We start from the raw sequence: 14,250 nt of genomic DNA, 5'->3' as shown, positions 1-14,250 counted from the left end.
TCATTCCACCATAGTTCTTGCTCTAGGTTCCTGCCTTGCTTTCCTGCCCTGATTTTCCTTAATACAAGTCTGTGACCTCACAGGGTGACCTCAATAGCCCTCCTCCCCCCACCCAACACACAAGTTGCTTTTGGCCGGAATGTTTAATCACAGCAATAGAAGTCACAAGAAAAATCACCAGGTTCAGCCATGCCTCCACATTGGAGTTACTTAGCATACTATTACTGTCCCTGCTTTTCATCATGGATGGATTTTAAGCAGCCATCGATCCTTATGAAAGACATTGAATACACTCTGATGTGAGACTCATAAAGCACTTTTGTGACAGTGAGTCATAAAACCATGGAAGCATACACATACTGACTTAATTTGGGTGTTACTCTATGCTCTGCCCAAGGTTGACCACAGATTGGACATCTCTGACTGAAAGGACTCTGATTACTTGAAATGGCATTTGAGTCAGTGATAGGTGACACACTATCCCATAAAATCACTTAATCACACACCCATAAAATCACTTTTTGTCATCAACAGCTACTTGGATCACCTGCCCCTCTGGAGCTTAATGATGGCAAATTCTTATATTACTAACATCAAAGCATGATGCAAGGATACCTGGATGCCTTAGTGCACTAAAATTTATCATAGATTTCATTTGGTTTTACTTCAGTTGGTAAAAAATCCCCAGTTCTCTATCATGGCCCTTGGAATTCACAGGCCCTGCTTCTAAGTGTTTTAGCTTCTTCAAAGTAAGAGCAGAGCCAGCTAGAGACCCGAATTGTAAATACAACTCAAACCCATATAACTTTATTTCATCTAGACACAAGCTAGAGGGAACCTCAGTTGAGAAAGTGCCCCCCCCCATGGTTGACCTTTGGGGCATTTTCTTGATTATGATTGATGTAGGAGAACCCAGATCATTGTGAGAAGTGCCACTTCAGGACTGGTGGTCCCCAATGCTATAAGAAATCAGGCTGAGCAAACCATTAGGAGCATACCAATAAGTGAGGCTCCCTCACCCCTGCCTCCATGGCCTCTGCATCAACACCTGCCTCCAGGTTCCTGTCTTGTTTGAGTTCCTGCCCTGACTTCTCTCAGGAATAGAGTTTAAACTAGAATCTAGAGTTTAAACCTAAGAATTTAAAGCTGAAATAAACCCCTTTTCCCCAAGTAGTTTATGGTCATGGTGTTTTATCACAGTCTTAGAAAACCTAACTAAGGCACTTACTTGGTGAGTTGGAAAAGGTTTCAGAGTCCCAATCCATTCCTCCTTCATTGACCAATGTGCTTTGCTAATTCTCTGGGATATGAGGCTGGCCTTTCGAATGACAATTTATCTCTTTAAACTAATGGGGAACAGGATTTCCAGGGTAGGCATGAAGGTATGTTTTCTTCTCAGGGTCCTGCTACTTATCAAGCTTTGTGTGTGTGTGTGTGTGTGTGTGTGTGTGTGTGTGTGTGGCATGTGTATGGGTGACATTAGCCTTGGAGATCTCAAGGACTGTGGGACAGCAATGCATCTCCCAAGTAGCATAAGGTTACTGTGGCTTCTTTTGGTTAATGTGTATTGATAAAGACACTTGTCATGCTCCTGATTTTAATCATCCTCCTTACAATAGAGGATGTTGGGATAGCCTTCACAGTCTTACATTCATCTGGATGATATCATCACACAGACCCCAGGCTTTGAATCCTCTCTTTCCATTCAATGCTAATCCTATAGAGCTAGAACCAGAACCTAGTGAGATGGCAGTGGGGTGAAAAAAATACCAAACCGACAATGTAACTAGTTACCTTCTTCTGCTCCAAGGACCTGTGTTGGATTAGAAAAAGATAGAAAAGATAATGGTGAATGGGTGCAGGTAATGGAAAATTTAACCAACACCATGAATATTGGAAATCTTATCAGTGGAGTTTGGGGGAAAGTAGAACAGACTTTTAAGGAGATCTGCAAATAGTTTTTCTTAAAGACTGCATAAAACCCAAGGCATTAGCTTCTGTGTATGATGTAACAAACATGTAGTTGGCCAATGGTGTTAAAGGATGATTTGACTAGTAGAGAACTACTCACTCATAGTTATCCATCTTTAAAATTTTCTTACTTGAACAACTGTATTGGTGAATCACAGTTTTCTGAGAAACCAAATCTGGCCAAGCCGCAAGGATGCTCATGCCATTGTTCATTACAACCAGAGTACTGGAAATAGTCTGCAGGCCCAGAGAAGTAAGAAGTGCTCCCCTGGGAGACGGCTCAGCTGCTGACAGTGTTTGCTGTGCAACTGTGAGGACCTGAGTTCTGATCTCCATGACTCTTGTAAAAGTGGAGCATGGCTACATGTGCCTGTAGCTGCAGTCGTGTGGGAGGAGGGAGCCGAGATGGGCAGATCCTGTGAGACTCTGGCAAGCTGGACCTTGCCAAACTTCAGGGTTTGTGAGAGATCTTAAGGTACTAAGACAGACAGCAACAGAAGAAGAGGCTTGACATCTTCCTCAGGGCTTCACATGCACACAGATGGGCCTGGACACCTGCATACATACCTACCCTCACACACTTGCACAGTGGTACACATGCACATGCATGCACACAAGTACCCAAGCATGCACATGCATGCACGAAGGTACCCACTCGCGTGCTTGTGCACACACACACACACACACACACACCATACATACTAACACAAGCACTAATGCACGCACTAAAGCATGCATCACACACACGCATGCATCCTCAATCACGCAGAAATTGTTCATTTTGGACCTATACTTGGTTATGGAGGTGTTATGCAGGCACAGAAGATATCCACACTAATGGAGTAAGAGTACCCTATCTACAGATTGCATGGGGGTTTGTTTTAAGTGATATGCGTGTGGGTTTAAAGAAAGACTGTAAAGTATGTGTGTATGTGTGTGTATAGCCAACTACGTGATTGTGAGGCTTCTTTACCTTTTTGAAATTTAAAAAAATTAAATTTAATTTAAAAAGTGAACAGAAAATGTTATTTTATTTTTCTTAAGTGCTAGTATTCCTCTTTCCAAACAGTTCCTTTCTCTTTCTTTGATTGAAAATGGTAGACTTCCTGACTGTGATGAAGAATCTATATGTTTATTGGGCTTGCACTCTGACCCCCGCCCCCCACACATTAGCTTCTTTGAGATGGAGTTCCAGTATGTATTTGAGGTCTCAGCTTAAATAGGCAATCCTTCTGCCTTGGCCTCCTACGTGATGGGATTGCATGTGGGTCCCACCATGCCTGGCTTTACCTGCAAACTTCAAAGAAGCAGAGAGCTTTACATGTGTTCCGTGCCTCACTGCAAATAATTTCCAAAAGCCATTCCTGACACTGCCTCTGCTAGGGAGCCCCCAGGAATCAGATAGACAAGGAATTCATGAACTTGGGGGATGGAAAAGTCATGATATGGCTTAGGAACCTTTTGAGATAAAAATGTTCTGATAATAAACAAAACCATACCTTTTTTTTTGTGGGCATAAGTAAGGTTTATTATACCTTTCATCAAAATTTCAAAGGGTTGTAAAGTCTAGAAATATTATGAATCATCGTTTTATAGATAAGTTACAAAGAGGTGGGGCTCTTTGACCAGTTTCCCAGAGTTACCCTGAGAATAAGCTGACCTTGAGCCCAGCTCTCTTGATTCATGTTGGCTCTGGAGACAAGAAACCTTTAGCAGCAATTTGCTTAGAGAGGCATCCTGTATCTTGTTTGATGCTAACCAACTGAAGGCCCTTTTATTTTAAAGACCTCAGCATCCCCAGGATTCTGGACAGAGGGTATGTGTATCACGGATAGCAAATCAAAGCTAATCCACAGGCCAGGTATAAAGGGTAATGAATCTATTCTAAATGAGGGGTTTGAAAGTCTTCCCACTGAGTATTCCCCAGCAGCTCAAAGTGCTCAATCAGATGCAGCAGGAGCTCTCAGGCTTGTCAAAGGCGAGGGGAAGGAGACCTATAAACACCAGGAGTAGCCTGCCTCAGGGAGAGCAGTTGCTTTATTTTGTTGGGGCCCAGCTGATTGTTTTGCTTAAGGGCTTCGAATTCCACATCAAATACAATTAGAAAGCCACAGTGAAATCTCTCTAGTTCTTTTGTTAACTTTTTTTTCTGTTAGCAAACATATTTGAGTGAGGTAAAAGTGTTTTTCTCCTTTGTGCTTTCCCTCTCTCCTCTTTCTTTTCCTTCTTAACCTTTAAAAACCTATTTTCAACCTCTCTACCTTTTCAGGCAGAGTCACAGCCGAAGGGAGCAGATCAGGACGATGGGGTCTCTGGTCATGGTCCCCTATTCTGCCAGCCTTCCAGGCTTTCTTTGCTTAGGGCTGTGTGAAGACCACTTAGACTTCTGACTGTCCTGACTTAGAAAACTGGAATTCCATCTGTGCTTGAGTCCAGGCAGGTAACCTGCAATTTCTGCTGAAATAGATCCTTTTTTTACGCATGCAATCAAGTAGGAGCTTAGTGTGCCCACAAGCATGGCCCTTGCCCTTCCTAGCAGGCTTGTGTGTGTGTGTGTGTTTTCCATACTGGAGAAATGGTCTCCAGCTGCAGCTCACACAAAAACACATAAAGATCTTGGTAAAGTATAAGAATTTGACTGTTATGGTGAAGCCAAGTCCTAGTCCCCCCTCCAAAAAAAAAAGTTGCAATGAAAATTGGCAGCCCCTTGAGCCTCCTGTGCTCCCTGCTGTCTAGGATGATCAGTATCTTGCTTCTTGCAGAAATAATACACAAAATTCCCCCTTTGTTAGATAAAATAGCTACTTACCTTACTGAAGTCTTTTGAGCTTCTCTGCCTGAAAAAAAAAAAGAAAGAAAGAAAAAAGAGAAGAAAAGAAAGAAGGTGTTAAATAAAGGCAATTTATCATGAGCAAGATAAAATCATTGTGAACCTTATAAACCTTTGATTACATTTTCATGGCTAAATTAGCAGCCCATAGTCCAGTGTGATATTCATCACTGCCCTATAAAATGAAACCAGGCTATTTTTCTTGTAATTTTCTAGGGGAAGGGAGAAGTGCTAAGCCAGGATGAAGGCACACTGAAGGACTCACTTTCAGAGGGCTTGAGTCACTACCCACTCATCTTTCCTGACATTGGAGCTTTCATGCCAGATTTCATCAGCTCACTCAGACTTCTGCTTAGCCAGCTCTCAGGTTTTCATTTGGAGAAAGTGAGTTTTAAATACAAAGATGTTAGGGGCACCAAGATCCCTAGATGGTCAGAGAAAGAATGGGGGTGACAAAGAGAGAATGAGACCGAAGAAAAGCCATGAAACTGGATAGGAAGGCCCTGACTGTGCTAGGTGGATGGGTAGCAGGGCAAGCATTAAACATTCAATATGTGGTCAAGCCTCCAGTACTCCAGTATTTGTGTGTGCAGTGTATGTGTCTGTGTGCAGATGTGTGCACATGCGCAGACACACACACACACACACACACACACACACACACACACACAACTTATGTGCTTGTGCATGTGGAGGCCAGTGCTTGGCAGTGAGGTCTTCCTCCGTCACTCTTTTACCTTATTTTTTGAGACAGGATCTCTCACTGGTCTGCTAGGTTGGCCAGACTGTGAGCCAGAGGGAATCTGCTTGCCTCTGTTTCCACAAGTGTTGGGGTTATAGACGTATCTGCTGACACAGCCGACTTTGTATGTGGGTGCTGGGGTTCTGAACTCAGATCCTCACGTTGCGCTGCAAGTGCATTACCCTCTGAGCCTGAGGAAAGTTTGGCTTGCTGGGATTTGAACCAGCACAGTCAGCATGAGGAGTACTCAAAAATCAAATGCATTCATTTTGCAAAGGCCTTTCAAATATTTAAGTGGATTTAACTGAATGAGTAAACAAATCTTGCTCTCTGAGAGTCCCTAAGCTCTCTTGCTTGATTTCCTTTATATGTGTAAGACAACTGGGGTGGCTGTCCTCCTGTTAGATTATACCTTCACTGTACAAAGTCAATGATGAACCCTCACATATTGACTGGGACTCCAGACTTTTGTTCTCACTCACAGAAAGACTGCGAGGGCATTCATCCTGGAAGGTTACCAGAAGAAGAACATGCGACAAAACCGTGAATCTGTGGCATGCAATGGGTAAGAAGAATGTCATATGTGACCAGACCAGTGAGCAAGGCAGGGAGGGTGTGGGCTGAGTATTGTCCCCCTGCCTGAGTGTGTGAGTGAAAAGGAGGGCATGATGGAAGTTAAGATGGTTTCCGCAGTCTCAGTGAGAAGCTGGGCATCTAGAACTTTGGAATTGGACCAGATCAGACAGCCTGACAAACCTCGGCTGCTGGTCTCATGTCTAAGTAACTCCCTTGCTTTGGGGATGGTATGTTTGAGTTATATCCAACAGAATTAAAAAAAAACCACAGTAGCGTGTGGAAGTTCATAACTACATTATCCATAATAGTCAACAGTGAAAGCAGGGCCCAAGGATCCCGCTTAGTGGGTGGGTGGAGTGATTACTTAGAGTGCATTCCATTCTCTCTCCAGCACCACATAAACCAGGCATGGTGCTATAGGACTGTAATCCCAGCACTGAGGAGGTAAAAGCAGGAAGCTTAGTAGTTCAAGGCCAGTCTGGGCTACGTCAGACTGAGTCTAAAAAGAAAGTTTCCTCAGTCTTAATGCCTATCTCAAGTTCCTGTGGGATGGGCACATGCAAAATAAGAGATATTATGAATAATGAGATAGAACCAATATCCATACTGTTATTTATTTTGTTGCAAAACTGAGATTAGCCTCCACATTTTCAATGCTTGAGATTCTGGTGTGTCAAAGATGCTGGTGGGATGGCTTAATGTAAGACATAATATATACAAAGTACATTATATCCTTGCCAGCAAATGGACTCAAGTAACCTTGTATAATGATTTTTTTCCCTTAGTGCAGAAGCTGAGGCTGGAGAGAAGGCACAGAGTCAAGAGTGCTTACTGCTCTTTCAGAGGACACATTTGGTTCCCAGCACCCACAGGCATTAGTTGGCTCAAAGCTGTCTGTCACTTCAGTTCTAGAAATGGGGAGGGTCTCATCTGATGCTCTCTTCTGGCTTCTGTAGAAATCTGAATGCCAGTGATGTTCTCTCTCTCTCTCTCTCTCTCTCTCTCTCTCTCTCTCTCTCTCTCCTTTCTCTTCCTTCCTCCCCTCCACTAATAAGTACAGAGAATACATCTTAAAAATCATAGAAGTAGCTGGATGTGGTGGCCCATGCCTTTAGACCTAGCATTCAGGAGGCAGAGACAGGCAGATCTCTATGAGTTTGAGGCTAGCCTGTTTACAGAGCTAGTTTCAGATGGCTAGGACTACACAGAGAAACCCTGTCTTGAAAAACCAAAAACTGAAACCAAACAAAACCAAAACAAAAAAGCCCCAAACCAAACCAACCAGCCAACCAAAAATCCTAGACGTGATTTTGAAGTTGTGGTTTTCAGTTCAGCACTCGTGGCATTCAGCCCTGTGGAGAGTGTGGACTGTGTCCTGCAGTTTTCTATAATTACGTATTGACTTTACTAAATCAACAAAAAGCGTGAAGGGAAGTTTGGCTGGCTAAGATTTGAACCTGCACCGTCAGCATGAGCCGTATTCAAAAATCAAATATGTTCAACTTACAAAGGCCTTTCAAATATTTAAGTGGATTGAACTGAGTGTGTAAGCAAATCTTGCTCTCTATGATTCTGTACACTAACTTGATTTCATTTATAAGTGTAGGACAGGTGGGGTGGCTGTCCTCCTGTTAGATAAAGCTTTCAATGTTTAAAGTCACTGATGTACCTCACAAATCGAATGGAACTCCAGGACAGGTCAGCTTTGGGATCTTCCACATTAATAAACTGAATTTTCAGGCAGACCCCCAGCACTCTCTGACTCCTTCCATGTAAAGCAGGTGGGCACTCTGGTACCTGGATGCTCCTCTGTTTGCACTGGCTCATGTTGCTTTGTCGAGGGCATCTTGGCATTTCTTTAGTTTCCCATGCTCTGTCTGCCAGAGCTGGTCAATTAAAACGTGACCAGAAATACACAGGGAAAGTTCTAACATGTGTCTCCTTGATTTAACAGGTGCTTAGTTTAACTTTAAAGATACTGCTATCTTCTACAAATGTGGACTTTCTTGAACATTTTTTAGTTATTGGCGTAGTTTGAAACGGATTGGACTAGAATCATTGTTGTGTCATCTATGGCCTCTGCCGTCCATGATAAAGTAAATTTCCTCCATGAACCCAAAATTTAGACAGTAAGAAAGAGGGTTGTTGAAAGTTCTACTGAAAAAAAAAAAAACATGACTCTGTTTCGACTAAGACAGTGCTTCATGTCTGTGTACGCTCTGATGGTTGCACTTGGCTTCATATGAAGCCTCTAGTCTGAGATCACTATAGGATGCCCAGTGGGATCTGACATGATTCGGAGATGTTGTGCTTCTCTACCCAGTTTTTCCTAATAACAATATCTTATAAAACTATAATAAAAATACATATTATGACAATATATATTAATAATAGGTATATACAATAAAATTCATATAAAGATGTTGATGATAACAATTTATGCTTTCAAATCCTTAGTTTCCATCCATAAATGTGAATTGGTATATTTCTGTAACTCACACTTTCTTTCCTTTAAAGGGTAATGCTGTTTTGGATATTTACAAAGATTTCCTTCACTTCCTAAGTCATCATAGTATACGTTGGGGTGAGCTTGATTCCTTGAATAGATGTGGTTCCAGTGTGACTGGCAGAGAAGGAAGAGCACTAGCCAGTCTCCAGGGTGTTTCATGTCCTAAATATGAGATGCTTTACTTAAATTATGTTTTGGTTTGACCCCAACCCACAACCCATTTAGTTCAATGAAACTTGAACAACATGCCGTGGGTACCATGAGCTCTGTATTTCTGTGCCCTCAGTGTATGGGGTACAAAAATACTTTCACACGGTGTATCTGAGTGACTATACACAGAAGCCTGCACAAGGGGCTCAAGATACATGGTTGATTACTTGACATGTGCAAGGGCCTTGGTTCAATTTTAGGAGTACACACATAGACATTCCATCCAGGGGCTGGGTGCCATAGAACACAGAAAATGTGACTACTCAGGATGATGCTGTTGGATGTGTAGTCATTTGAATGAAAATTGCAAAGAGTCCCCAGCCACACCGTTATTCTTTGAGGTTTTCTTTCAGGTTACGTCCGGGAGAGGGTTCAAAATGCCTATTCAAAATGCTATCTTCTTTTGTAACAGAACAAATTTTATCCTGGTTCAAAGTTTGATTTGAAACAGCTTTTGTTGCAGTTGTTTATGGTTGGGATGTAAGTCTCTCTTCTGAGAAAAATTATTTTAAGTGGAAAAAAATAAGCTGAGGAAAAACATGTGCATGTATTGTCAGTTTTATAGCATTAACTGTTGAAAATGCCCAGCTAGCTTTGTGCACTGTGCCAAATTCTCCTTTAGTGTTTGGTTGTTCATGGAAGACCTAAAGGACATCGTCCTTCACTGAAATGCTGCCACCCAGCATTGTTTTGTGAAGTCAAGACTTAGCTGTGAAAAAGAGTGGCGGAGCTGGTAGAAACTAAAAGATCCCACAAGGAAGCACATCTACTATCCAGGGAAAGCAAAGGCAGTGGTGGAGGCCACAGCAATATTGTCTGCAAATTGGTGTTCTGGGAGCCAGAACTCACAACCTCTGCCTTCAGGCACCCCTCCCTCAGCCTCTGCCTTACAGAGAAGCCATTGTAAGAAAGGCACAGCATTCTGCATAGCCCCTTCGTATGCTCAGAGCTCTTGGGCTCTGCTTACACAGCGCATGCCTCGGGTGCCTCACGTTGGCTGTTTATGTGTGACCTGCATCAATGGTAATGATGCTTCTCATGAGGGCTCTGATGAAAGTGAATTGGAGGGGACTGTGCTTTTCCTACAGTAAAACCCTCTTGTTTATGGCTCCAGTCTCCTTCTGGGCTTTGCCTGTGTGCACTCAAGGTGCCCACCTGATTTTCTTTCTGAATTCTAATGATTTATGGATGTAACATTTACTGAGACTTTGTGCCATCTGCTGGCCTGGGCACCTGTTCTTCTCAGCCATCGGGAACTCATCCTTTTTAGCTCTGCTGGGAGGAGTTAGTGAGATCACATGAAATTGCTCTTTGGAGTTGTTTGTGATGGGAAAAACATTGCCTAATTCTCATCATGTCTAAAAATGATGAAGTTAATATAAACGATATTCCCAGAGAACCCAAAATACAAGGCATTCGCATGGAACCCAATACAACTACATTATGAGAACAGGGAACACAGAACTGTCTTTTCAGAAAATTGCTTTTAAAAAGATGATTAACTTTTGCTCTATGTATGAGTTTGACTGTATGAGTTTATATGTGCCACATGAGTGTACGAGCTCCCAGAGGCCAGAAGATGTCATTAAGCCTCTGATACTGGAGTTACAAATGGTTGTGAGTCACCATGTAGTGCTGAGAAATGAACTTGGATCCCCTACAAGAACGTTACAGGCTTTTAGGCAAGAGCTCTTAACTTCTAATCTTTCTCTTTAGCCCCCAGAAAACTCTTGATGAAATAATTCAATATGTTAAAAATGTATCAAAGCTCTGTGACAAATACTCTCTCAGCACAGAGACTGATAGGATCTGGCTGTAGAGGGACTCCAGAAATCAAGGGCATCATCTCAGACATTGGAAACCAGAGCAAGAAGGAGAGAGTAAGGCAAAATAACAGTAAAGATATCTGAAAAAGTCATAGGAATTCATACTATTAACTATCTACCTAAAACACCTAAAATGCACATAAATTAGCATATAAATATTCATTTATAGTTTAAATGAAAATTTCCCATCTGGGCTGAGAATGCTCCCTCCATGAGTCAAAGACTGTCTAGTCAAAAGCCCAACATCAGACATGAGAAACTCTTTTCAGTTGTTGGTCAGGGTTGTTCAAGAGGCTCTCACAATATTTTAGGCTGTTGCTATTGCCCTTGGTTGTCTCTAGAGGTAGAAGGGAAGTCCGTGTTGCTGAAGATACCATGCATGGCGTATGCAGAGCTCAGAGGCTCTTGACATGAATGCTTCCTCCCCGAGGACTAGCTTTCATGGTATCAGAAGACATCATGAAAGCATCCCAGAGAAGGAAGCAACCAACAGTTCTACCTAGCCATGAGGCCTATGAACCATATCAATGACCACCATGACACAATAAGTCTAAGAGTGCAGTAATGGCACACGTGCCTTAGTGGTAACCAACAGTTCTATAATTGGATTTTAGACCCACTAAACAGGGGGGAATCATACCTGGCACTAGAAACTCAGCCAACTACTCAGTAGTGAAGGTTTTCTTGGAGGAAAACCTACAGCTGCCATTTCACGAAACTAGAACAATCCCTGACTGCATTGCAAACATTTGTCCTTATGCCTACAGTCCTCACCCTTTATCAAGGCAATTTCCCATTGCAACAGACAGAGACATTGCAGAAAAGCACAGCAGAGTTGTGGATCCCAGTTCCAGTGAATACATCTACAAAACGATCCCTTACTTAAGGTGTAGGGAATATTGCAGAAAAGGTGATAGGATGATTGTAAGAGCCAGAGGATCAGGGAGTTTGCTGTGAGATTGTGTCTCCTAGCAATGGCAGAAGTTACACACAAAGTCCCACTCACATGACGTCCTAAGCATGGTCTGAACAAGGACAACAGCAATAGACCTGACGAAGAGGAAGAGGGAAAGACCATGTGGCTTAAATTCTACCCAAAGAACTACAGGAAACCAAGAAGTTCTGGGAGTGGGAGAAATAGTTTTCCTCAGGAAAGATCACACCAATTGGTTATCCAAAACCAAATGGTCAGCCCAGAAAATATACATACAATTGACATTATATAAACTGAGCAAAGGATAACATATATATGTATATATAAATATGTTTATTTATGTATAGGTGACTAATTATATATACATATATGAGAATGTATATTCATATGTAATATGATATATATATATACATACATATATAAAATTAATGTAACAAAAGTTAAAACAATAAGCCATGCATTTGAAAGACAGCAAGGAGGGTACATAAGAAGGTTTTGGAAGGAAGAAAGGGAAGGGGTAAATGATTAGTGATGTAATATTTTTATAATATCAAAAAATAAAAGAAACAATTGATAAAAATGTCTCTTTTGTCCGTGGTGTTTTATCACAGCAACAGAAAAGTTATTAAGATAACGGTTGTCTTTGGAAGCTGCCACAGCTTCAAACCTACTTACTTAGTCAGCATCTACCTCTCTAGGTTAGGCACTGTGCCAGGAAATGTGGGTGCTGAAATGGCTCAATCTTTCCTTTTGGAGTGGCTAGGCTGGCTAGAATCTTGGGATACTGTAGAAAGAGGGGATGCAGAGGGCAGAAAGGGCTCCCAGCCATAGCATGGAATAGATTTCAGTTTTAGTCTGCGCTGCTGAGTGCTTCATGGGAGCCAGTTCTCACATTAGCCTGTCGGGTGGGTGGGAGGCAGGCCAGCATCCTTCTTTTACCTATCCTTGATCTCTGGAAAGGTCTACACAGTAGGTCCCTGGAATCCTAAGGCACTACCCATTCATTCCCTTAGTGATGGGCTCTGCTGCCCACTTTGGGATGCCATGCAGCCTCCATGTCTCTTCTCTAAGTGGATCCAACTTCAAGTTTTCCAGATATCACTGCCTGTCCCCGTCCAGATCAAGGATAAAGTCACTCATAGTTGAGAACAAATGCCCCCAAACCTCTGACCTTCAATGGCTGCCCTCCAGCACCCTGCTTCCCCCAGCCAGACTCCACCTCCCTGAGTTTATACAAAACAGTTCGAGGTCATGAGAAGCAGAATCTCTACCACAGACTTCGTAATTATAGTTGAGATCTGTGTTTTCCTCTGTGCTAGGCTAAGGGACGTGGGGACAGCTGGAGAGGACTGTCCACAAGAGAGAGGATGCTTCTCTGAGAAGTTTGTATGGCTCTATAAAGAAAAAAAGGATAAGGGGACAGTCCCAGATAAGGAATAATCAGAGAATCATAGTCATTTAATATCCCTGTTAGAACTAGACATGGGAAGGCTTTCCACAGATGCTCAAACTGGCTTGAATTTCAGTATTCCCAAGGCACCATTCTACCTAGTCATGCCCCTGCTTCATCCCCCTGCTGACTCAAGCCCTCCATGAGAAATCCTCAATAATCCTGGGCCAGAGTAAGGAGAGGCACACTCCATCCTCTCTCCCAAAATAAGGGACTTTTGGGCATTCACTTTCTTGGATGAATATTGCCGACACATTTATGATTAGTGTCAGCTGGACCACTTCTCTTGCTGGCGAAGGGCTGGCTGGCAAATCTGTTTGGCAGTGATGGATTTTCTTTCCAGTAAGATGTTTAAGCTTGGTTATATTCCATGCTAGGTGGGTGCCTGGAAGCTGGTGAAGGGATGTCCTGGATTGATTCAGGAGTTTTCTAAACCTACTTTTGGTTTTCACTGAGTCCTGATTTCTTCCTGGCATTTCATATTTCCTGTGGTGACCAGTTCAGGTCTTAAGAGAGCAGTTCTATCAATGGCTTATTTTATTGCTGGGAGATGTGAAGGACCTCAAGTCTACCTTTCCTCTAGGCATAGTTCCCTGCCCTGCCCCCCCCCCCCCCCCATACACAGTGGTGGGGAATTCCGAGAGAGGATCTGTTCGGTTTCTCTCCTCTCCTCCTTGCGAGCCACCACTCCTGGTCATATCACCATAGCCGTGACAAGTGTCTCACCTGGGCCCCCTCTGGACTTCTGGAAAGGTAGGTTTTGGAGGGAAGAGTGTACTGTCCTCCTCTGGTGGTGTTGGGGGTAAGGGTTGGTACTTCTTGGGGAGAGTGGTGGCAGGCCTGCGGGAAGAGTCACATGGATAAGGATTAAGTTGGTCTGCAGCCATGCAAAGGCAGTGAGTTCACTCTGGCCTTCTCCCTCCCCTCCCTTGTTGTGGGTCTGAAGCTCAAGTGTGGAGGATGCATTCTGCAACCTGGACCATTCTGGGCATCTTTAAACCTTAGCATCCTCACTCTTCTGGAGTAGTATGCTCTGATGCTCGGTTTTCTTTGTAGTGTGTGTGACACTGTACTGTGTCATATGCTTTTCAACATGCTACCCAATTAGACCTTAGGAAGCTCTGGGGAAGAGAATTATATCCTCCTGCTTATTCCACACTGATGATATGCATTTCAAAAACTCTCCTAGGGATCATGAAAAT

At 42.9% G+C, this 14,250-nt stretch overlaps 1 protein-coding gene across 7 annotated transcripts in view; it reads right to left on the bottom strand.

The window, feature by feature from the left end:
• Positions 1-14,250, bottom strand: part of Clnk (cytokine dependent hematopoietic cell linker) — a 178,126-nt gene that overhangs the window by 39,735 nt on the left and 124,141 nt on the right. For all 7 annotated transcript variants that reach the window (XM_028758263.1, XM_028758264.1, XM_028758265.1 and 4 more), the window contains 3 exons: positions 13,775-13,888; positions 4,781-4,808; positions 1,795-1,813 (listed from right to left, as the gene is read on the bottom strand). In XM_028758263.1, the coding sequence (XP_028614096.1) occupies positions 1,795-1,813; positions 4,781-4,808; positions 13,775-13,888 (161 nt within the window). The remainder of the gene's footprint in view (positions 1-1,794; positions 1,814-4,780; positions 4,809-13,774; positions 13,889-14,250) is intronic.

Source organism: Grammomys surdaster, unplaced genomic scaffold (assembly GCF_004785775.1).
Source record: "Grammomys surdaster isolate TR1022 unplaced genomic scaffold, NIH_TR_1.0 126187, whole genome shotgun sequence".
In the NCBI taxonomy this organism is placed as follows: Eukaryota; Metazoa; Chordata; class Mammalia; order Rodentia; family Muridae; genus Grammomys; species Grammomys surdaster.
Note: the sequence above shows the minus strand (reverse complement) of the source record. Positions and strands in the feature narration are given on the sequence as shown.